General features: G+C 45.0%; 1 protein-coding gene across 2 annotated transcripts in view; it reads left to right on the forward strand.

The window, feature by feature from the left end:
• KCNAB1 (potassium voltage-gated channel subfamily A member regulatory beta subunit 1) overlaps positions 1-24,329 on the forward strand; it is a 445,065-nt gene that overhangs the window by 403,416 nt on the left and 17,320 nt on the right. For both annotated transcript variants that reach the window (XM_029070833.2, XM_029070841.2), the window contains exons 9-11: positions 14,359-14,444; positions 16,815-16,935; positions 21,536-21,630. In XM_029070833.2, coding sequence (XP_028926666.1) covers positions 14,359-14,444; positions 16,815-16,935; positions 21,536-21,630 — 302 coding nt within the window. The remainder of the gene's footprint in view (positions 1-14,358; positions 14,445-16,814; positions 16,936-21,535; positions 21,631-24,329) is intronic.

Here is a 24,329-nt window from a genome sequence, read left to right on the forward strand (position 1 = left end):
TTCTCTAAAATCAATCTATTGCATTTACTGAGCACTTACTGTGTTCAGAGCACTGTACTAAGTGCTCGGTAGAGTACCACACAGCAATATAACAGGCACATTCCTTGCTCACTAAAACCACTTGCTTTTTAGATTAGTTTCTCTTGCCAATACAGATGGTACCTTAGTGATGATCTGCACTTCATAGGTGGGGAAACTGAAAAATCAATGGGTCAAGTAACTTACCCAAGAGAAGTGAAGACTGAGGTTAGGAGGTGGGCCCAGCGAGGCTTCTTCTCTCGAATTCAGTGCCAGATGTTAAGGGAGGAAAGGAACTGGCTCCCTGTGCTTTAACCCCCTCACCCCGCCACAGCACTTGTGTATATGTGCACCTATTTGCAAATCTATTTATTTATATTAATGATGTGTATATATCTATAATTCTATTTATTTATATTGATGCTATTGATTCCTGTTTACTTATTTTGTTGCCAGTCTCCCCCCTTCTAGGCTGTGAGCCAATTTTGGACAGGGATTGTCTCTATTTGTTGCTTAATTGTAGTGCTTAGTACAGTGTTCTGCACACAGTAAGTGCTCAGTAAATACAGTTGAATGAAGGAATGAATGAATGAATAAATCATTGATGCGACTGAGTTTCTAGATACTTAGTCCTGGGCTTTAACCACAAGTTAATAATGTTGGTATTTGTTAAGCGCTTACTATGTGCCAAGCACTGTTCTAAGCGTTGGGGTAGACACAGGGGAATCAGGTGGTCCCACGTGGGGCTCACAGTCTTCATCCCCATTTTACAGATGAGGTAACTGAGGCACCGAGAAGTGAAGTGACTTGCCCAAAGTCACACAGCTGACAAGTGGCCGAGCCGGGATTTGAACCCATGACCTCTGACTCCAAAGCCCGCGCTCTTTCCACTGAGCCACGCTGCTTCTCAAGTTTCTCTATAATCCTCTGAACACCGCCTCCAGGGTTCCCGACGCCTGGCACTATCTCTACCACTGGATCACACTCCCAACACCCTGTTGCTTTCTTAACAGATTGGCGAATATCTCTTGACGCTCCCCATGTAGTTGGGGCTGCTTTCCCCCAGGGTATTATTGTGAATAATAATAATATTAATAATGGTGGTATGCGTTTACTATGTGCCAGGTACCATACAGAGCACTGGAATGGATACCAGCACTGGAATGGATGAGAAGCAGTGTGGCTCATTGGAAAGAGCCCGGGCTTGGGAGTCAGAGATCATGGGTTCGAATCCCCGCTCTGCCACTTGTCAGCTGTGTGACTGTGGGCAAGTCAGTTCACTTCTCTGTGCCTCAGTTACCTCATCTGTAAAATGGGGATTAACTGTGAGCCTCACTTGGGACAACCTGATGACCCTGTATCTACCCTAGCGCTTAGAACAGTGCTCTGCACATAGTAAGCGCTCAACGAATACCAACATTATTATACCGCAAATCAGGTTGGACACAGTCCCTGCCCTACGTGGGGCTCCCAGTTTCAATCCCCATTTTACAGATGAGGTAACTGAGGCACAGAGAAATGAAGTGATCTGGCAAATATCACACGGCAAACAAGGGGCAGAGCTGAGATTAGAACCCATGATCTTCTGACTCCCAGGCCCGTGCTTTATCGACTACGTCATGCTGCTTCTCTAATGATGTGTTGCTTGTCCTGTGCCCAAAGTCTAGCGGTGGGCCTGGTATGTAAACTCAGTTCCCACATTCAGTATACATTTCCCAAGCATGCCCAGATGATTTTCCAAGCATGCCCGGATGACTTACCTGGGCGGGGTTATAACACATCCTTGCATTTGAAGGAACAAATCATGGTATTCGTTAAGTACCTCCTATCGCCACGATAAAAATGTTGGTATTTGTTAAGTGCTTACTATGTGCAGAGCACTGTTCTAAGCGCTGAGGAAGATACAGGGTCATCAGGTTGTGCCACGTGAGGCTCGCAGTTAATGCCCGTTTTACAGATGAGGTAACTGAGGCACGGGGAAGGGAAGTGACTTGCCCCCAGTCACACAGCTGCCAAGCGGCAGAGGCGGGATCACTTCCCGTGAGGTGTCGCATAGATACCACGGAGACCCCAGACTCGCTCAGAATCAGGCATCTTTAATCGCATTCCCTCCCGGGATAGTTTACCACACAACCAAGAGTCAAGTCACCGAGCAGCTCCACAGACTGTGTTTGGGAACAAAGACTAAAATAGATGGTGCACCCTAAGAAATGGGCACACCACTGAATCGGCATTCATAATAAGCCAGCACCGTGGTGTTTTCGTTGGATCGGTTCTGCAGGATCACGAATGGCACGAATGCCTTCAACTGTCTGAAAAATTATGTTTAAGAAAATAGAAACAGAAAAAGGTAGCAATAATGCAGTTTCTGTTAAGCATTCTTACACCGAGCTTTGTACTAAGTGCTGGGGTAGATACGAGATAATCAGGTACCATGTGGGGCTCACAGTCTAAGTAGGAGGGAGAACAGGTATTGAATCCCCATTCGTCAGATGAGGAAACTGAGGCACAGGAAAGTGAAATGACTAACCCACGGTAATATAGCAGGCAAGTGGCGGAGGCAGGATTCGAACCTAGGTCCTCTGACTCCCAGCTTCATCTCACTTCATATATGACGGACCACCAACTCTCCCCATTTTTAAAGCCTTACTAAAATAACGTCTCCGTCAAGACGTCGTCTTCAGTTAAACTCTCATTTCCCCTGCTCGCCCTCCCTCCTGTGTTACTTACGCACTTGGATCTGCACCCTTCAAGCACTCGATTTTCACCGCCCCTCCCCGTCAGCTCGACAGCATTTATGTACATACCCAAAATGTATTTTAATGTCTGTCTCTCCATCTAGACTGTAAACTCCTGGTGGGCAGGGAACGTGTCTACCAACTCGGTTAAATCGTACCCTTCCAAGAGCTTAATATGGTGCTCGGCACTCAGTAGGTTCTCAATAAATACAGTTGGTTGATAGAGCTTTATTAAAATCACAACCCAGCTAAACTCTCATTTCCCCTAATCCCTCCTTTTTTTCTGCGTCGCCTATGCATTTGAATCTGTACCCTTTAAACACTTGATATTTCAACCCGTCCTCCCACTCCAGTACTTCTGTACAATTTATTTTAATGTCTGTGCTCCTCTCTAGACTGTTTCTTAGAGCGGGAGTGTGCTCAAATGGAAAGATCAATCAATCTATCAGTGGTACTTATTGAACACTTACTACGTGCAGAGCACTGGACTAAGCCCTTGGGAGAGTACAATTCAACAGAATTAGGGACATGTTCCCTGCCCATAATGAGTTTACAGTCTAGAGGAAAGAGTCAGGATCTGGGTTCTAATCCTGGCTCTGTCAACTGCTTGCTGTGTGACCTCGGGCAAGTCACTTAACTTCTCCATGCCTCCGTTTGCTCAACTGATGGTTTCAATTTTCATCGACTTTCCTGTCTCATAGGCTTCAGAGAAACAGGTTCTCATAAACTGGAAATCATTTCATATTTGTGTGGATTAGTGTGCTGCCTCTTTACTAGTAGGCTCATTTTATAATGTCTATCTCATGATAATAATAATTGTAGCATTTAAGTGGCCATTATTTGCCAAGCAGGGGGTAGCTACAGTACAGCAGCGTGGCTCAGTGGAAAGAACACGGGCTTGGGAGTCAGAGATCGTGGGTTCGAATCCTGGCTCGGCCACTTGTCAGCTGTGTGACTGTGGGCAAGTCACTTCGCTTCCCTGGGCCTCAGTTACCTCATCTGTAAAATGGGGATGAAGACTGTGAGCCTCACGTGGGACAACCTGATGACCCTGTATCTCCCCCAGCGCTTAGAACAGTGCTCTGCCCATAGTAAGCGCTTAACAAATACCAACGTTATTATTATTACAATCAGGCCAGTCACAGTCCCTGTCCCAAATAGGGCTCCCACGTTCAGGAGAAGGGTGAACAAGCATTTTATCCCCATTTTACAGATAAGGAAACTGAGCCGGAGAGGTTACGTGATTTGCCCAAAGTCACCGAGCAGGAAAGTGGTGGAGCCTGTATTATCCTGACTCCTAGGCCTGGATTCTTTCCAGTAGGTCACACTGCCTCTCCCCTAGAGAGATAGTATCATATAAATATCTGATAAATACTACTCCTCCAGAAGTAGAGCTAGGAAACAACCTGGGGGAAAGTTGATGCCTTTTTTTTTTTTTATGGTTTTCTGCTAAGCACTCACTATGTGCCAGGCACTGTACTAAGCGCCGGGGTAGATGGGAGTTAATCAGGTTGGACACAGTCCCTGTCCCGCATGGGACTCACAGTTTTAATCCCCATTTTACAGGTGAGGAAACTGAGGTTCAGAGAAGTGACGTGATTTGCCCAGGGTCACACGGCAGACAAGTGGTGGAGGCGGGATGGGAACCCAGGTTCTTCTGACTTCCAGGCCCGTGCTCTATCCACTAGGTCACGCAGCTTTCGTGAATAGGTTTGTCTGTTGTTGGGGGTTTTTTCCATCACTGACCTAGAGCTTGCCTCGCCCAAATAATTGTTTCCAGAAACAATAACGGAGTGACGGCTTGTTCCTGGGGAAACTGAGTGCACGTTCACAGGCATTACGGATCTGGATCTCATCTGTTGTAACGGCTCTGAAGGACTGGTTGAGACTCATCTCCACTTAATGAGACAAGGGGAGTCGGGCAGAAAGTTTACACGCCAACTTCACGTGGCATTCTTTTTGTCCCTTGTTAACATAAAGCAATGATTCATTCATTCATTTAGTCATATTTATTGAGCAATTACTGGGTGCAGAGCACTGTCCTAAGTGCTCGGGACACAAAAACAGACACATTCCCTGCCCACAACACCAGCTTGATTATATAAACACATATATACGGGAAGCAGCATGGACTACTGGAAAGATCACAAACCTGGGAGGCCGAGGACCTGAGTTCTAATCCTGGATCTGCCACCTACCTGCTGGGTGAGCTTGGGCAAGTCACTTCACTTCTTTGTGCCTCAGTTTCCTCATCTGTAAAGTGGGGATTCAATCCCTGTTCTCCCTCCCACTTAGACTGTAAGTCCAATGTGTAACCTGTTCATCTTTCGTCTACCCCAGTGCTCAGTTCAGTGCTCGGCAGATAGTAAGCACTTAACAAATATCATTATTATTATTGTTATTATCGTAGTACATACATACATAATCTGTCCTTTCCAGTTGGAATCTGCTAGCAGTCTTCCTGTGGATTGTTTGACGATGAAAACCAGATTGGCTATTAAGGTCATTTTAAAACTTGTTTTGCTTTGTTCTGTTTTGTCGTCTGTCTTGCCCCTTCTAGACTGTGAGCCCATTGTTGGGCAGGGATGGTCTCTATCTGTTGCCGCATTGTACTTTCCAAGAGCTTAGTACAGTGCTCTGCACACTGTAAGCGCTCAATAAATATGACTGAAATGAGTGAAAAGGGTTTTTCTAGAGATGACTCAGCAAAAAGTGTTCCGTTTTCTAAATCACATGATAATAGTGCTATTTATTGAGCGCTTACGATGTGCAGAGCACTGTACTAAGCTCTTGGAGTGTACAATTCAGCAACAGATAGAGACAATCCCTGCCCATTGACGGGCTCACAGTCTAATCGGAATAATCATGTTGGTATTTGTTAAGCGCTTACTATGCGCAGAGCACTGTTCTAAGCACTGGAGTAGATACAGGGTAATCAGGTTGTACCACGTGAGGCTCGCAGTTAATCCCCATTTTACAGATGAGGTAACTGAGGCACAGAGAAGTGAACTGACTTGCCCACAGTCACACAGCTAACAAGTGGCAGATCCGGTATTCGAACCCATGACCTCTGACTCCTAAGTCTGGGCTCTTTTCACTGAGCCATGCTGCTTCTCTTCTTACTAGGGGGCAAGCACTGAACTAAGTACTGAGTACAGGATAATCAGGTTGAATGTAGTCCCTGTCTCACGAGGGGCTCCCAGTCCTAGAGGATGAGAGAGCAGGTACTTGATTCCCATTTTACAGATGAAGAAGCTGAGGCACAGAGAGGTGAAGTGACTTACCCAAGGTCACCCAGCAGGCAGGTAGCAGAACTGGGATTGGAAACCAGGTCCGCTGACTCCCAGGTCTGTGTTCTTTCCGTTAGGCGACGCTGCTTCCCATGCTTCCCACGCGCTTTCTACACAGCCCAGCTTCAATGTGGGCCCGACTCTGAGGGATACGTATTTCCTGCCTTCTGCAGTTTAGCATAATCCCCCGTCACAGCGTTGACAGCCAGGCAGAAGAGAACATGGCCCTTTAGACCTGGAAGTGGAACAAGGCACCAGGAAGAGATACTTCCAGACAGCGTACTAGTCCGGGTCAGTGCTCCAATGGATTCCTGCCTTCAAACAAAGAGCAGAGATGGCAGGGTCCTCTCTAATGTCACTGTTTAATTCCCGCTGCGCAGTTTCGAAACAGACTCAGAGCTGAGGAGAGAAGATTGACCCCCAAGCCCATGATCTGATGGGCCTGGATGCGGGCTAGCATCCTGAAACCAAGCAGCATGGCCTAGTGGGTACAGCGTGGGCCTGGAGTCGGAAGGATCTGGGTTCTAATCCTGCCTCGGCCACTTGTCTGCTCTGTGGCCTTGGGCAAGCCGCTTCACTTCTCTGTGCCTCCGTTCCCTCGTCTGTAAAATGGGGGTTAAGATGGTGAACCCCACGTGGGTCTGTGTCCAACTCGATTTGCTTGTCTCTACACCGGCACTTGGGACAACTACCAGAAATTATTCTTATTATTAAAAAGTTAGGAGGAAACCTTTGATTTGCTTGCAATTTTCTCTCTTATTTTTATTTTGGGGTTTGGGAGTGTAGTAATCATAATAACTGGGGTATTTGCTAAGTGCTTACTATGTAACAACAAAGTAATAATGTTGGTATTTGTTAAGCGCTTACTATGTGCAGAGCACTGTTCTGAGCGCTGGGGTAGACACAGGGGAATCAGGTTGTCCCACGTGGGGCTCACAGTCTTAATCCCCATTTTGCAGATGAGGGAACTGAGACACAGAGAGGTTAAGTGACTTGCCCACAGTCACACAGCTGACAAGTGGCAGAGCTGGGATTCGAACTCACGACCTCTGACTCCAAAGCCCGTGCTCTTTCCACTGAGCCATGCTGCTTCTCTAAACACTGCAGTAGATAAGCAGTGGAAAGAGCCCAGGCTTGGGAGTCAGAGGTTATGGGTTCAAAACCCCGCTCCGCCTCTTGCCAACTGTGTGATTTTGGGCAAGTCACTTAACTTCTCTGTGCCTCAGTTACCTCATCTGGAAAATGGGGATTAAGACTGTGAGCCCCATGTGAGACAACCCCATCACCTTGTATCCCCCCAGCGCTTAGAACAGTGCTTTGCACATAGTAAGCGCTTAACAAATACCACCATCATCATAAAAGATAATCAGGTCCCACTTGGGGCTCCCCATCTAAGCAGGAGGAAGAACAGGTATTGAATCCCCATTTTGCAGAGGAGGGAACCGAGGCCCAGACAAGGTAAGTGACTTGCCCGAGGTCACACAGCGGGAAAGTTGCAGAGTCGGGATTAGACTCCCAGGCGGTGCTCTTTCCACATTCCTGTTTCTTGTTGCCAGAGGGTCCTGAAATCCACATCAAGGGATGAAGGCAGAGGCCAGACTGATCGCAAACCTGCATGACTCTGACTTGTCCATGAGCAAATCCTTTAGGGAGATGGCACAGACATGGCTTAGTGGAAAGAGCCCGGGTTTGGGAGTCAGAGGATGTGGGTTCTAATCCAGTTCCGCCACTTGTCTGCTGCGTGACCTTGAGCAAGTCACTTAACTTCTCTGGGCCTCAGTTACCTCATCTGCAAAATGGAGATTTAAAGTGTGAGCCCGCGGGACAACCTGATTACCTTGTTTCTATCCCAGCGCTTAGAACAGTGCTGGGCACATGGTAAGCAATTAACAAATAACATAATTTGTTATTATTAGAGAAGCAGCATGGCTCAGTGGAAGAGCCCGGGCTTGGGAGTCAGAGGTCATGGGTTCGAAGCCCGGCTCCGCCGCTTGTCAGCTGGGTGACTTTGGGCAAGTCACTTCACTCTCTGTGCCTCAGTTACCTCATCTGTAAAATGGGGATTAAAACTGTGAGCCCCACGTGGGACAACTGATCACCTTGTATCCCCCAGCGCTTAGAACAGTGCTTTGCACGTAGTAAGCGCTTAACAAATACATTATTATAATTATTATTCTTATTATCACTAAGTCCACTTAGACTGTGATACCCACATGAGACAGGGACTGCGTCCGACCTGAGTAGCTTGTATCTCCTTCTGCGCTCAGTACAGTGCTTGGCACATATTAAGTGCTTAACGTACCTTCATTATTGCTATTATTATTGAACGGTGGGGAGGGTTCAGTAAGAATCTTTGAGTAATAGGAAGGGGAATGCCAAGGGAGGCATTTGGGAGGAGGAGGGAGGGTTTCTGAGCAGAGTGTGGAACACAGGAGTGACAGCAGATGGCTAGATCATTTAGCTAATCTAATGATAAGAAGAATTTTAGTATTTGTTAAATGTTTACTACCTCAACATTTTAGTATTTGCTAAGGAATAGAAATCGTGGTATTTGTTAAGTGATCGCTATGTGCCAAGCACTGTACTAAGCACTAAGGTAGATATAAGGTCATTAAGTCCCATATGGGGCTCACAGTCTAAATAGGAGAAGAACGGGTATTGAATCCCCATTTTTGAGATTAGGTAACTGAGGCACAGAGAAGTTAAGTGACTTTCCCAGGGTCACCCAGAAGACAAGTGACAGATTTGGGATTAGCACCCCGGACCTCTGACTCGCGGGCCCATGTTCTTTCCACTAGGCCTCTCTGCGTGTCAGCCCCTGTACTAAACGCTGGGGTAGATAAAAGATAATCAGGTCACGATCCCTATCCCACATAGGGCTCACGGTCATACTCCCCATTTTACAGATGTGGTACCTGAGGCACAGGAAAGTCGGACTGCCTTCACCAAACAAGGGGACGACTTCTCTGTGCCTCCATCTGACTCCTCTACTGACTCCAACTCTAAATTAAGGCAAGAAGGACAGTGGACATGACTTTTCTTCGCAAGACCCATAAGAAAGACTAATTTACATGGGTTAACCCACGCCCAATCATGTTATAAGATAAAAAGAAAGCCTTGGGAATAATAATGATGATATCTGTTTAGAGAAGCAGCGTGGTTCAGTGGAAAGAGCCCGTGCTTGGGAGTCAGAGATCATGGATTCTAATCCCGGATCAGCCGCTTGCCAGCTGTGTGACTTCGGGCAAGTCACTTAACTTCTCTGTGCCTCAATTACCTCATCTGTAAAATGGCAATTAAAACTGTGAGCCCCACGTGGGACAACCTGATTACCTTGTATTCCCCCAGCGCTTAGAACAGTGCTTGGCACATAGTAAGCGCTTAACAAATACCATCATTATTATTATTATTTGCCAAACTAGATGCAGTCACAACCCCATCCCACATGGGGCTCACAGTCCGAGGGGAAAGGAGGACCGGCATTTAGCGCCTATTGTACAGATGAGGAAATTGAGGCACAGAGAAGAGCACTCAACAGGCAGAATCGCCCACTAGTCAGATCCTTCCCAGAGGAACTAATCAGAAGCGGGGGAGGGGGCAGATCATAAACCGGAGTTTTAATTAGAGGAATCCAAACCGCAAAGTTTTCCCGGAAGCTTTTCGTTTGGTGTGGGAGTCGTAGATTAGCAAACCACATATCAATACTTCAGAGAATACAAAGCAAACGTCCCACCCCCATACTCTCCCTCCACGTATGAGATATTAATTGTTCTGAGAGATTGCAAGATTCTTGTATACTGTACATAGTAGGCATTCAGTAAATACCATTGATTGATCGACTGAGAAAAGTGCTGGGTAACATCTCTCCCAGTTTCAAGTCACTGAATGATTCCTGATCAGTAGGCTAAGTCCATCCTGCTTATTTTATATCTAACCAGTCCTTAGTACGACGCTTGACGTAAAGTAAGTGCTTATCAAGTACCATAAAAAAGAAGAAGTCTTGAGGAACCGAAGCTCCTCTATTTCTGGGACAGAATTCAGGCAGGGCTGAGAGAATCCTCAGTTTCAGGGGTCCCAAGGCGGGCTGGGCCCAAACCCCAGATGCCTTAGCACCCATTAAACCCTGCCTGTACTCAGTGAATATTTAAAGACCCTGGAAAAAGCCACAAGAGATCATTTTTCACCAACAGTTTTTTTTTGAGAGCCTAATATGTGCAGAGCACTTTACTAGGAATTTGGGAAAGTATGCACTCAGGTGAACTGTGTCTTCTTCAAACAGAGGAAAATTATTCATATAAATATATATATATATATATGAAGAATTGATATATATATATATATATATTCAATTTGGAGAAAGAAGGCTGGAGACAATCCACTAACACTCCTTTGGTATTGGAGGGCTCAGAGGATGATGACGTTTGCTCTTTCTTCACTGCTACCATAATAGCAGAATCAGAGATTTAGCCTAGATATCAGAATTTCGAAGCTGGGAGAGTGAAACGTTGGATTGGGACACTAAGAAAAATTGGATCCCTCTATCACTCTTTGAAAATAGGACAGATTCTCAGCTGCCCAGCTTCATTTAAATGTACCTAAAGACAGAGGGATGTCCTGAATGACCCCTCATGAGCTCTTCCAACCCTGAGCTCTGTGTAGAAGACCATCAGAAAACACTTTGGGCTAGTAAATAGCTTCTAGAAGAGGTTTCACAGTCAGAACAAAAGGCCAAATGAACTGGGCCAATCCAAGAAACGGGCATTGGCAAGGAGCAGTAAAGTAAGAAAGGTCAAGTTAGTCTTTGAAGGAGTTCTCGGAAGTTTAACCCTGCTTTAGAAAGTATAGGACAGGGTCAAACGCTGAAGACAATAGGATATTGAGGGGGAGAAGGTAAGCAGGTTTGCACTTCAAGGAGATAAGATAGATGGTCTGCCTTTAAACAGAGCTCTTTGTAAACGAACAAGTCATCACAATCCGCATGAACTGGTCAGTTGACACCGCATGTATGGGGGTCAGCAAATGGCTATGGAGAAATGACACAGGTCAACGAGGATGGCTGAAGTTCAAACTACACCAAAGTGGTCAGGATGCAGGGGTGGGGGCACCAGTGAAACGTCAAAGCAGTGAGAGGACCTGGGTTCTAATCCCGGCTCCGCCCCTGGCCCTCTGTGTGACCGTCTTCTGCCTCCGTCTCTTCAGCGGTAAAATGGGATTCAATACTTGTTCTCTTTCCTGCATGAGTCTCATGTGGGACAAGGACTGTATCTGGTCAGACTATCTTGTATCTTCCCCATGCTTAGAACAGTGCCTGGCCCAGAGTAACCACTTATTTCCGTTGTTATTATTATCATCATCATCATCCTCATTGGCATTATTATTACATGATGAAATCCCACGAATTCTATGCTTTGACGGTATCGGAAAAGTATAACATCTATCACTTTGGCCTCACCTGATGTTCACGCCCTTGTAGGGGACAGGGAAGGCACGGTCTTGGAGGGGTGGTACATTCTGCAGTAAGTTCACAACCAACTGTGGTAAACTCCAGACTGGAAATCTCCCTCATCTCCCGTTCCTGAGTCCAGATCTCCACCACAGCCTAGCCCAGCACTCCAAATCCAGTCTTTTAGAAACACCTGACCAACTAAAGAAATTTCAAAAATCACTTCTTCAGCAATGCTGCCCTCTTGTGATCCTTACTATGAGGAATCTGCCGAAATCAACATCCCAGCTTTGCAGAGATTTGGTGGTTTTATACCACAATGGAACCGTCTTCCGAGTTCGGTTGCTTTAAACAACCTCATCACAGCTCACTTTCCAGCTCTAGTTCATCTTCTCAGGAAGCGGGGAGCGGGAGGTGACCATCACTGTCCCCAGTGGAGCCGTGGGCAGGCTGATGGACAGAGAAGCTATGGGGCTTGCAAAAATCCAGCCGCAAGATTGGAAGAGAAGGGAGAACAGGACTGTAAGCTCTTTGAGGGCAGAGATCTTGTCTGCCAACTCCATTGGTAGAGAAGGACCTGGGTTCTAATCCCAGTTTTGCGATTTGTCTGCTGTGTGACCTTGGGCAAGTCACTTCACTTCTCTGTGCCTCAGTTACCCCAAATGTAAAATGGGAATTAAGACTGTGAGCCCTAAGTGGGACATGGACTTATCTAACACTTTCCCCAGAGCTAAGTACAGTGCCTGGCACATAGTAAGCAGTTAACAAATATTATTATTATTGTACTGTCTCAAGCGGAGAAGCAGCGTGGCCCAGTGGAAAGAGCACAGACCTGGAAGTCAGAAGATCTGAGTTCTAATTCTGGCTCTCCCAATCGCTTGTTGTGTGACCTTGGCCAAGTCACTTCACTTCCCTGCTCAATTTCCTCAACTGTGAAATGGGGATTAAATATCTGCTCTCCCTCCTTCTTAGACTGTGAGCCCCGTGCGGAACAGAGACTGTGTCCAATCTAATTAACTTGTACCTACCCTAGGGTTTAGTACAGTGTTAAGCACATAGTAAGTGCTTAACAAATACCATTAAAATGAGTACTTTGAACAGTACTCTGCATACTGTAAGTGCTCAATAAATACTACTGATCAATTGATTAATCAGTCAACCATTGATACTGTTTAACCAAGTGATCATCCTCCCTCAAGACCATAAGCTCACTGTGGACAGGGAATGAGTCTTGAGGCTCTGTTGTATTGAACTCTCCCGATAACTTAGTACAGTGCTTTGCACATAATAAGTGCTCACTAAATATAGTTGATTGATTGATTGATTGACCCCCAATCCCAGGCAGGGTCTACCACTTAGACCACAGACCCTCCCTAGGAATGAGAAGCAGAAGCACATCCACCTCCCCCTGTTTTTTCATGCCAAGGCTCCGTAAATAATAATGATGGCATTGTTAAGCGCTTACTATATACCAAGCGCTGGGGTAGATACAAGGCAAACAGGTTGTCCCACGTGGAGCTCACAGTCTTAATCCCCATTTTATTTTACAGATGAAGTAACTGAGGTACAGAGAAGTTAAGTGACTTACCCAAAGTCACACAGCCGACAAGTGGCGGAGCCGGGTTTAGAACCCACGACCCCTGACTCCCAGGCCCGTGCTCTTTCCACTAAGCCAGGCTGCTTCTCACATCTTCCCATAGGCTCCTGGTCTCCCTTTTAGCTCTCAATTAAAACATGCCAGGAAGTGAATGATCCTGTTCCAGAACTGGGGAAGAGGGCCAGTAAAAGAGCTGCGGTCAACACGGCGCCATGCCCTACGAGATCAATCTCAGCCCGTGAAGCGTTTGAAGGGAGGCGGCGAGTACAGCGGGTTCCATTCTGGCCGGTTCAGGGCTGTGGCTCCTGCTGTTTGTTCTGCATGTTTTTAGGGTTCATCATGCAGCAAAAATGTCATCACCACGTATTTCCCGAGCCACGGCAATGCGCTACGTGCTGCACTGGACATGCGAGAGAGGTGGCCCTTGTCCTCCAGGGCCTCGTATCCAAAGGAGAGGAGAGAAACAAACACGTGACTTTCTCCTTTAGAAGCAGATGTCACTTAGTTACTTTCGTTCCCTGGGAGTTGACGGAAAGCTGGGGAAGGCGGGGTGGGGGTGGGAGGAGGTTATCGGTTAAGCTCTGGGGCTGAGGTTGGGAAACCTTTCTCCACCCTTTGGTGGGGAGAGGATTCCCAAGAGCAGAGATGGAGGAGAGATTAAAGGGGCGTTCTGAACTTTCATAAGGACAAGCTGTTCCCAGTAGTTCTGATATTGTCATTATGTACCCTGGCGTTTGGCAATTGTATGTCACACTGTGACCTATACCACACTGGGACTGGTTTGGAGAATGATGTTCTATTTAGGTGAATAAAAATTGTCTTCATTCATTCATTCATTCGTTCATTCATTCAATCATATTTATTGAGTGCTTACTGTGTGCAGAAAACTGTATTAAGCACTTGGAAAGTACAATTCAACAATAAATAGCGACAATCCCGACCCAAAAATGGGCTCACGGTCTAGAAGGGGGAGACAGACAACAACAACAACAAAAAAAAACAAGTAGACAGGCATCAGTAGCATCAATATAAATAAGTGGAATTATAGATATATACACCTCATTAATAAAATAAATAGAATAATAAATATGTACACATATGCACAAGTGCTGTGAGGTGGGGAGGGGAGTAGAGCAGAGGGAGGGAGTGGAGGCAATCTCTTCAGGCTTGCGTTATTAAGAAGAAGAGAAAAATGGAAGAAACAATAACTTGGGTGCTTCTCCTGAACATTGTGGATGTTCCTAACACATACATCTGCCTGTTCTCTCGTAGAAATCGTCCGAGCAATGACCCATGTAATTAACCAAGGAATGACCATGTACTGGGGGACTTCCCGGTGGAGTGCTATGGAGATCATGGTAATTTCACTTTTCATCGACGAGAGCCATCTGGCGAACGGTTGTAATCCTGTCCATGTACCAACCTGCTGACCTTGTATCTATCCCAGTGCTTAGAACAGTGCTTGGTACATAGTAAGCAGTTAACAAATACCAAATTCATTACTATTATTATTATTGTGAAAGGGGAGAGTGACAGAAAGGAACTGGTTAATGCAGTGCTTGGCACATAGTAAGCACTGACAAATACCTAATTGATTAATTAATTAATTAAGAACACCGACCCAAGCACTTGGGAGAATACAATGCGGCTGAGTTGGTAGACATGTTTTCTTTCAGTCTGGGAGGGAGACGGACAGTACAAATACATTTATGAGTATGTACGTAAATCGCGTGAGGCTGAGGGTGGGGTCAATTCCAGATGATCAAAGGGCATGGATACAGGTCGAGTCACGGATCCACTGTTTTTATTTCAATTCCTTTATTTTTCCCTTAGGAATTACCACTGCCTGGATACTTAGTCTCAACTCTAGTTTGACATAAGTTCTCATCCAGTCATCCCTTAATTAAACTCTGTAACACAGACGATAGTTGTTTTTGGACTAGGCCGCAGGCCTAGCGGAGATGGAGGAAAAGGAAAGAACCCAACCTGAAAATGTGGAGGCAAAACTCAGTTAGCTAGCAGAGTCTGAAATCTCCAAACCAAAATAACCTCTCAGGGCCTATTCTGCAGGAGCTAGTTGGAAATATGACCTCTGAATTCACTCCAAGGATAGAGCCAATCAACCCATCTCACTGTTGGCCTTGGCTTTAGGAGACCTAGGAACTAATCCAGTTTCTCTTCCAAGAACTGGAGAAAGTGGGCTGCTACGACTGTCACTCCAGGGAGGCTGTGTTCTTTCACTGTCAGTCATTCAGACGGATTCATTGAGCACTTACTGTGTGCAGAGCACTGTACTAAGCCCTTGGGAGAGTAAAATATAACAACTGGCTGCCCAGAGAGTTTGCAGCGCATAATCTGGTTAGAGGCTTCCACAACTAGGAAAAGGTATAGGCAGGCTTTTATGGATTATTATTATAATAACTGTAGTATTTGTTAAGCCCTTACTAAGTGCCAAACACTGCACTAAGCGCTTGCTCTGCATTACTTCTTTTCCACTATTAAAACGTCATCATATTTAAGTGTTCTCTGTTATACTTTATACAACACAGTGCATTCAATAGGCATTTAATAAATACCAGGACTACTATTATTAATTGCACTTATTAAACACCTACTGTGGGGCCAAGCACTGTATTAAGCACTGGAGACAGGCAAAATGATAGTTAATGTTAATACTAATGATATATATTTATTGATATTTTATATATTAAATATTTGACATGCATCCCTGGCCCGCAGAGATCACATTGAGAAGCAGCGTGGCTCAGTGGAAAGAGCCCGGGCTTGGGAGTCAGAGGTCATGGGTTCTAATCCCTGCTCCGCCACTTGTCAGCTGTGTGACTTGGCCAAGTCACTTAGCTTCTCTGTGCCTCAGTTACCTCGACTGTAAAATGGGGATTAAGACTGTGAGCCTCATGTGGGGCAACCTGATTATCTTGTATCTACCCCAGTGCTTAGAACAGTCCTTGCAAGTAGTAAGCGCTTAACAAATACCATCGTTATTATTATTAATATAATTATTGTGAAAGGGGAGAGTGATAGAAAGGAACTGGTTAATGCAGTGCTTGACACATAATTAGCACTGACAAATACCATAATTGATTAATTAATGGTCAAGGATATACAGATGGTTGCCCCGTTCTTAGCAAATAAAAAAGAGCGATGTGATATAAGCTTCAGGGATCGTCACTGAGAGATCAGTAGAGAATTAGGAATCAAAACTTTCATCACATGCGGCTGAAACAGTATAGCAGAGTAGACCAGATTGTGTCACGTTGGCCAGAATTTAGATAGAGCTATTTATTAGCTGAAATTAGAGTTGTTTCTGTAACCTTTCAAGAGTCTTTTAAATTAGCCTTGAAAATAATCATCTGGCTGGGGCCAAGAACAATTAACCATTTCTGAAAATATCTGGGTGTTACTAGGAGAAACAAGGAGGTGGTAACAAAGTTTTGTGTCTCTAAAAGAATGTCTCAAACTGTTTTCCAAGGCAGCTTTCAGAAATTCTGGCTTTCTTGGCATGGTAAATGGATCGAGACATGCCGAAGGCAGTTAGAAGAAAAGGATGCCGTCTTTACTGGGGATTCTGGAGGTCAAGTGAAGCTCTCACTGGCCTATCATTTGTCATCTTTGAGGAAGTTCTCTACATTGACAAGTGTTTTGAGTTTCAATGGGATGCTCAGCTGCAAACGTTTCTAATCAATTCCGTCCTCTGGATCTTTCTGTAGGAGGCCTATTCGGTAGCCAGACAGTTCAACATGATTCCACCAGTGTGTGAGCAAGCCGAATATCACCTGTTCCAAAGAGAGAAAGTGGAGGTCCAGTTACCAGAATTGTACCACAAAATCGGTAATTTGTATAAATGTATCTGCCTGTTTATTTTCCAGTCGAGGGAATGGTAAACTTGAACCAATAAGGAAAGGATTTTTTTTCTCTGTAACAAAGCTCAGGATCTTAAATGCCAAATGATCCCAAGAATTCCGTAAAAGGATTACTAATTCCCTAAGCAAGGCTATAAACCATTCACTCAACTAATCAGTGGTATTATTTGCTGAATGATTACTGTGTGCGGAGCAGATCCTAAGCTCTTGGGAGAGAACAATAGAGTGGGTAGGCATGTTCCTTGCCTCAAGGAGGTTACAGAAGGCGGAGATAGGTATTAAAATAAATTACAAATGAGGAGACGGCATAATATAAGGATATTTACATAAGTGTTGTCGGGGATGGGGCGAGTGGTGGTGAGGTGAGTATCAAAGTAGTTAGAGGGTGTGGACTTTTTATGGTATTTTTTAAGAGCTTATTATGTGTCAGATACTGTGTTAACTGCTGAGGTAGATAGATACAAGTTAAATTGGACACAGTCCATTTCCCACATGGGGCTCACAGTCTTAAGCCCCATTTTACAGATGAGGTAACTGAGGCACAAACAAATTAAGTAACTTGCCCTGGGTCACAAGCAGACAAGTGGTGGAGCAGGGATCAGAACCCAAGTCTTTCTGACTCTCAGACATGTGCTCTATCTATGAGGCCATTCTGCTTCCCGTGTGCATAGATGATGCTGAAGAGAGGGAGAATAGGGTGGGGAGATGAGAGATTAGTTAATAATAATAATAATATAATGTTGGTATTTGTTAAGCGCTTACTACGTGCCGAGCACTGTTCTAAGCGCTGGGGTAGATACTGGGTAATCAGGTTGTCCCACGTGAGGCTCACAGTTAATCCCTATTTTACAGATGAGGTAACTGAGGCACCGAGAAGTTAAGTGACTTGCCCACAGTCACACAGCTGGCAAGCGGCAGAGCCGGGAGTCGAACCCATGACCTCTGACTCCGAAACCCAGGCTCTTTCCACTGAGCCACGCTGCTTCTCGATCAGTTAGGTCAATCAATCAGATGTAGAACGGAGGGAGAATAGGGTGGAATAAGAGATTAGTTAGGGAAGACTTCCTGGAGGAGATATGATTTGAAGATAGAATGAGTGGAGGGCTCTCAGATAGGAAGGGGAAGGGAGTGTCATTGGCAAGAGACGAGATTAAGGCATGGTAAGAAAGTTGGTATTCGTGGAGCAAAAGTGGTTGGTTGGTTGTAGTAGATGATCAGGGTAGTAAAGTAGGTGGGGGAGAGTTGATCAAACGCCTCTGGTGTGGAGACAGACCGGTGGTCATTGGAGGATCTTGAGAAGTGAAGTGGTGTGCACAGAATAATTAAAAAAAAAAGATCTGGGCAGCAGACGGAAGCGTGGATTGGAGAGGGAAGCTGCTGGAGGCAAGGTGGTCAGCAAAGAGGCCGAGGCAGTAGATGAGATAGAATAAGACTGTGCTTGGATCAGCATGGTAACAGTTTGGATGGGGAGAGAAAGAGCAGTTTCTAAAGATGTTGGGACTACTGAAAGCTATGACTTTGCTAAAAGCAAATGAGTTCCCTTGTGGACAGGGAATGTGTCTGCTAATTATATTTCATTGTACTCTCCCAAGCGCTTAATATAGTGCTCTGCATTCTGTAAGCAGTCAATAAATATAAATGATTGATATACTAATCTCACTAATCGCAGGTGAAGCCTCAGGAACAATCTGAGGTCATAAAATCCTCAGAGTTGTGTGTTATCAAACAATCGATGGTATTTATTGAGCACTTACTATGTGCAGAGCACTGTACTAAGCGCTTGGGAGAGTACAATACAACAGAATTAGCAGACATGTTCCCTGCTTATAATAAGCATAATAATGATAGGGAAGCAGCGTGGCTCAGTGGAAAGAGCCCGGGCTTGGGAGTCAGAGGTCATGTGTTCGAATCCTGGCTCGGCCACTTGTCAGCTGTGTGACTGTGGGCAAGTCACTTTGCTTCTCTGGGCCTCAGTTACCTCATCTGTAAAATGGGGATGAAGACTGTGAGCTTCATGTGGGACAACCTGATTACCCTGTATCTCCCCCCAGCGCTTAGAACAGTGCTCTGCACGTAGTAAGTGCTTAACAAGTACCAACATTATTTATTATTCATTATTATTTATTTATAATGCCTGGATTAATTTGAATTAATATGAATCTGTATTTTATATATATATATATATATATATAATGTATAGATATGTATATAAGTGCTGAAGGGTTGTGGTAGAGTGAATAGCAAATGTTCAAAGGTCACAAATCCAAGTGCACAGATGACACAGAAGGGAGAGTGAGCCAGGGAAAAGAGGGCTCAGTCGGGGAAGGTGTATTGGAGAAGATGTGATCTTAATAATGCTTTGAAGGCGGAGAGAGGGGTGGTCTGGAATATATGGAGGGGGAGGGAGTTCCAGGCTACGGGGAGAATAAGGGAAAGGGCACTTGCTGGGAGCAGTGCACTGTACAAAGTGCTGGAGGCAATACAACTGACACAATTCCCTGCCCACAATAAGCTTACAGCCTAGAGGGGGAGACTTAATATAAATAAATAAATTAGGAGTTAAAAGGAGTTTCAGTTCCTGAGGTGGATCAGCTATAAGGCGTCAATCAATTCAAGCATTCAATCTCTCCACCCGATTCCAGCAAAGCAAAATCCTTGAAAAATTTCTTTTGTTTTCACCATGTTTCCTCTACCTTCTTCTCTCTCCCTCCTAAATCCTCCTTGGACAATTTCTCTTCCAGGCTTGTGAACAAGGAACTGTTCATCAACTAAGACGTGTGGTTTACCCTCCCCTAAAAATGACTGTCACCCCCTAGTTACAGGAAATTTGTAAAAAAAAAAAACAAAAAAGTTGTACCTCAAACAATTTCAGTTGAACTGAGGTCTTTTTTTCTGTCACTCTAATGATGGGCTCCTTGAAGGCCAAACTATCTTGCCAAGGTTTCACTGGAATCGATAGTAAGGACGAATAGACAACAAATTGTCCAGGATAGACAATTTATCTTTTCCCCAGACTGGAGGCAGGGGGCTGGAGCAGGTTTGTTACAGCTTTAGGACATTTTAATAATCATCAGATTCAGAGAATAGGCTTGATTGAACAGAAATTTCTTATCAACGACTTTAAAGTACGCAATCAGCTCTCCCTATCTTACCTCACTGATCTCCTAATACAGCCCAGCCCGCATGCATACCTCCCTCTTCTAACACCAATCAACTGTACCTCTAACTCTTCCATTTCACTGCCAACCCCTTGACTTCATCCTCTCTCTGTCCTGGAACTCCAACCCCCTTCATACCTGATAAGACTACCCACTAAAATTACACCTCCTCCAAGAAGTTCTCCCTGATTAAGCCCTCATTTCTCTGACTCCCTCTCCCTTCTGTGTCTTTCTCTGAAATATATTTCAGAAAAATATCCTGGGTTTGGGATATCTTTCTCGGTATGGCAGTATCGCATAGTGTATAGAGCGCGGGGCTGGGAGTCAGAAGGTCGTGGGTTCTAATCTTGGCTCTGCCACATGTCTGCCCTGTGACCTTGGGCAAATCACTTCACTTCTCTGGGCCTCAGTTATCTCATCTGTAACTAGGGATGAAAACTGTGAGCCAAGTGTGGGACGGGGACTGTGTCCAACCAAATTACCTTGTATCTTTTCCAGCGTTTAGTACAGTTCTGGTACGTAGTAAGTGTTTAACCAATACCACAATTTTTCATTATTATTACTATTATTTCTCAGGATTGAGGCTCTGTTGTCATTCCTGTTGGGAGACTGCATCCGGACTCAATCCATAAGGGAATTGTGAATGAAGAGCCTCACTTGAGACACAAATCTGAGCTGTATCCTGAAAACTCCTTTCTTCTTTTTTTTATGGTATTTGTTAAGGGCTTACTATGTGTCAAGCTGTGTCCTAAGTGCCCGAGCACTGTTCTAAATGCTGGGCCCTGTTCTTTTCTGGTTATCATTCTTCTTTTTGGTGTATTTAAGTCCTCACTAGGTTAAGCGCTGTACTGAGCAGTGGAATGGTTACACGATAATCAGGTCAGATACACTCCCTGTCCCACACAGTGCTCACAATCTAAGATGTAGGGAGAGTAGGAATCTTCTCCCCATTTTACAGATGATGGAGCTGAGGCTCTGAGAGGATAAGAGACTTGCTCAAGGTCACACAGCAGGCCAGTGGTGGAGCTGGGACTAGAATCCAGGTCATCTGACTACCTATTCCATGCTCTTTCCACTTGACCATGCTGCCTTTGCTGTTGAACACAGATTAATAGAAACAGAAAACGGAGAAACACTCTTTTCATAAAGTTACATAGTAGGAGAAGTTTGCCCTCTAGCTATATCAACCATTTGTCGGTTCCAGTGGGGACTTACAAGGAAGTTTCCAGACGGTGGGGGAAAGCCAGTTTTTAAAGGTTTATAATCACTTTTAAAATGCTATCTTAATTTCTTCACATTGAAAATGAATTATTATGTGAGGCTTCTGGGTTTCTAAAAACCCAATTGACAACCCCTAAATGCTCCTCATCAACTGTGACTTGCTATAATTCTCTTTTTTCTCCCCTTTAGGAGTTGGAGCAATGACGTGGTCTCCTCTTGCCTGTGGGATCATCTCAGGAAAATATGGAAATGGGGTGCCTGAAAACTCCAGAGCATCACTGAAGGTATTTTCTCAAACTCCATCCAGGAACTTTCCCCTCAGATTGAGCCTAAAGGAAAAAAATCACACTAAAATGAACAAGGTTTATGATCCCAGTTCTATACACAGTGATTCCCTATGAGCTCGGTAGGAAGGCCTGTATCTTTTTTTTTTAATAATGATATTTGTTAAACACCTATTGTGTGCCAAGCATTGTAGAGAAGCAGCATGGCTCAGTGGAAAGAACACGGGCTTGAGAGTCAGAGGTCATGGATTCAAATTCCGGCTCTGCCACTTGTCAGCTGTGTGACTGTGGGCAAGTCACTTAACTTCTCTGTGCCTCAGTTACCGCATCTGTAAAATGGGGATTAAGATTGTGAGCCTCATGTGGGACAACCTGATTACTCTGTATCTCCCCCAGCGCTTAGAACAGTACTCTGCACATAGTAAGCGTTTAACGAATACCAACATTATTATTATTATTACTGGAATAGATACAAAATAATCAGATCGGCCTCAGTCCCTACCCCACATGGGACTCACAGTCTAAAGAGGAGGGGTACAGATAGAGAAGCAGCATGGGGTAGTGGATAGAGCACGGGCCCGGGAGTCAGGATGTCTTGGTTTCTAGTCCCGGCTCCACCCCTTGTCTGCTGTGTGACCTTGGGCAAGTCACTTCACTTCTCTGGGCCTCAGTTCCCTTATCTGCAAAATGGAGATTAAGACTGTGAGCCCCACATGGGACAGAACCTATGTACAACCAATTTGCTTATATCCACCCCAGCACTTAGTACAGTGTCTGGCACATAGTAAGCGCTTAACAAATACCACAATTATTATTATTGAACTCCTATGATGAGGAAACTGAAGCACAAAGAAATGAAGTGACTTGCCCAAAGTCACATAAGAGGCAAGGGGCAGAGCAGGGATTAGAACCCAGGTCCTCTGACTTCCAGGCCCGTGCTCTTTCCTCCAGGCCACCCTACTTGCATTAAGCCTCTCGAGGGAGCAGCTAATACACCAAACACCTGAGAATACCGAAATTTAAGAGATGCAACTCCAAAAAAGAGCTGTAACGAGACTGAACTCCCACCTCCGTCAATACTAAATTACCAAGGGAATGATGCAAGTCATCATCCGCAGCTATTCGATCAGGGGAGTCGTGGTAATGATGAGCTTCCCTCAATCAGAACCCATTCAAGAACCCATCCTGGCTACTTGGAAAACTTTCTTTATCAGGTTTTTCATTCTGTACCCTCCAAACGAACAAAAGCCTTGGCACAACACAAGGCAAATGTTTTCTAATCATTTCGCAAAACTTCAAAAACGTTGGGTGTTTGGGTTTGGCATTCTCTCAAAAATAATCATCCCACAAGTCGAAAGCGGGAGTTTTCTTCTGAAAAGTTTTCGATTGTTTTGAGAGACGCATAAGTAGAACTCGGAAGGAAAACAAACAGCCAAGTGAAACAGCTAAGTGAAGAAAGCTCCTCTGATCCAAGTCCATATGTTACAAGTAGGGTCCCAGGGAGAGTTAGGGAGAATTCCTTGCATTTATTAAGCACCTCTTTTCTGAAGCGAGCCAATCCTCTTATCAATCAATCAATCAATGGTATTTATTGAGCAGTTCCTGTGTACAGAGCACTGTAAAAAGCACTTGGGTTGGGCAGAGATTGTCTCTGTTGCCAAATTGTCGATTCCAAGCACTTAGTACAGTGCTCTGAACACAATAAGCACTCAATAAATACTGAGTAAAAGAATACAACAGAGTTAGTAGAAAGGTTCCCTGCCCACAGCGAGCTTACAGTCTAGAGGGGGAATCTTGTGAATGTTGATTCTCACAATATCCGCGAGAGGGAGGGGGACGTATCTTATCCCCATTTTACTGGTGAGGAAATTGAGGTCATACAGTTTGTTTTTAGTGAAACAGGGCGTAAAACCCTAAATCCAGATCTAGGCTCCATAACGTTATCATTATTATTACGAGTGTATTGATATCAGTGCAGCGTGGCTCAGTGGAAAGAGCCCGGGCTTGGGAGTCAGAGGTCCTGGGTTCGAATCCCAGCCCTGCCACTTGTCAGCTGTGTGACTATGGGCAAGTCAGTTCACTTCTCTGGGCCTCAGTTACCTCATCTGTAAAATGGGGATTAACTGTGAGCCTCACGTGGGACGACCTGATGACCCTGGATCTACCCCAGCACTTAGAACAGTGCTCTGCACATAGTAAGCGCTTTACAAATACCAACATTATTATTATTATTATGCTAATATTTTTATTATACGCATTAAGTGGTTCCTATACGCCAAACTTCCCACTCAGGGTCGCACTACCAGTCTCAACTATAATAATGTTGGTATTTGTTAAGCGCTTACTATGTGCCGAGCACTGTTCCAACTATGTGAGGGCGAGCCGAGCAGATGCGTACCCATTCCATTCTTAGCTCGGGCAGCGGCTAGCGAGCGGAAGGCAATCCGCTACGAGTCAAAACTCACCTGTGCTGGGCAGCAGCGGCATGGGAGGGAGTCGAGGGTGGAGACTCATGTTTACTGCAAGGAAGGAGGCGATGGTAAACCACTTGCGTATTTTTACCGAGAAAACTCTCTGGATCCACTACCAGAATGAGTGCAGATGGAGACGGGGCCTTCTGGGAGAGACGTGTCCATGACATCACTGTGTATCAGAGATGATTCGACAGCATAAGACAAGAATATGCCAAACACTGTACG

This window comes from Ornithorhynchus anatinus, chromosome 1, assembly GCF_004115215.2.
Source record: "Ornithorhynchus anatinus isolate Pmale09 chromosome 1, mOrnAna1.pri.v4, whole genome shotgun sequence".
In the NCBI taxonomy this organism is placed as follows: domain Eukaryota; kingdom Metazoa; phylum Chordata; class Mammalia; order Monotremata; family Ornithorhynchidae; genus Ornithorhynchus; species Ornithorhynchus anatinus.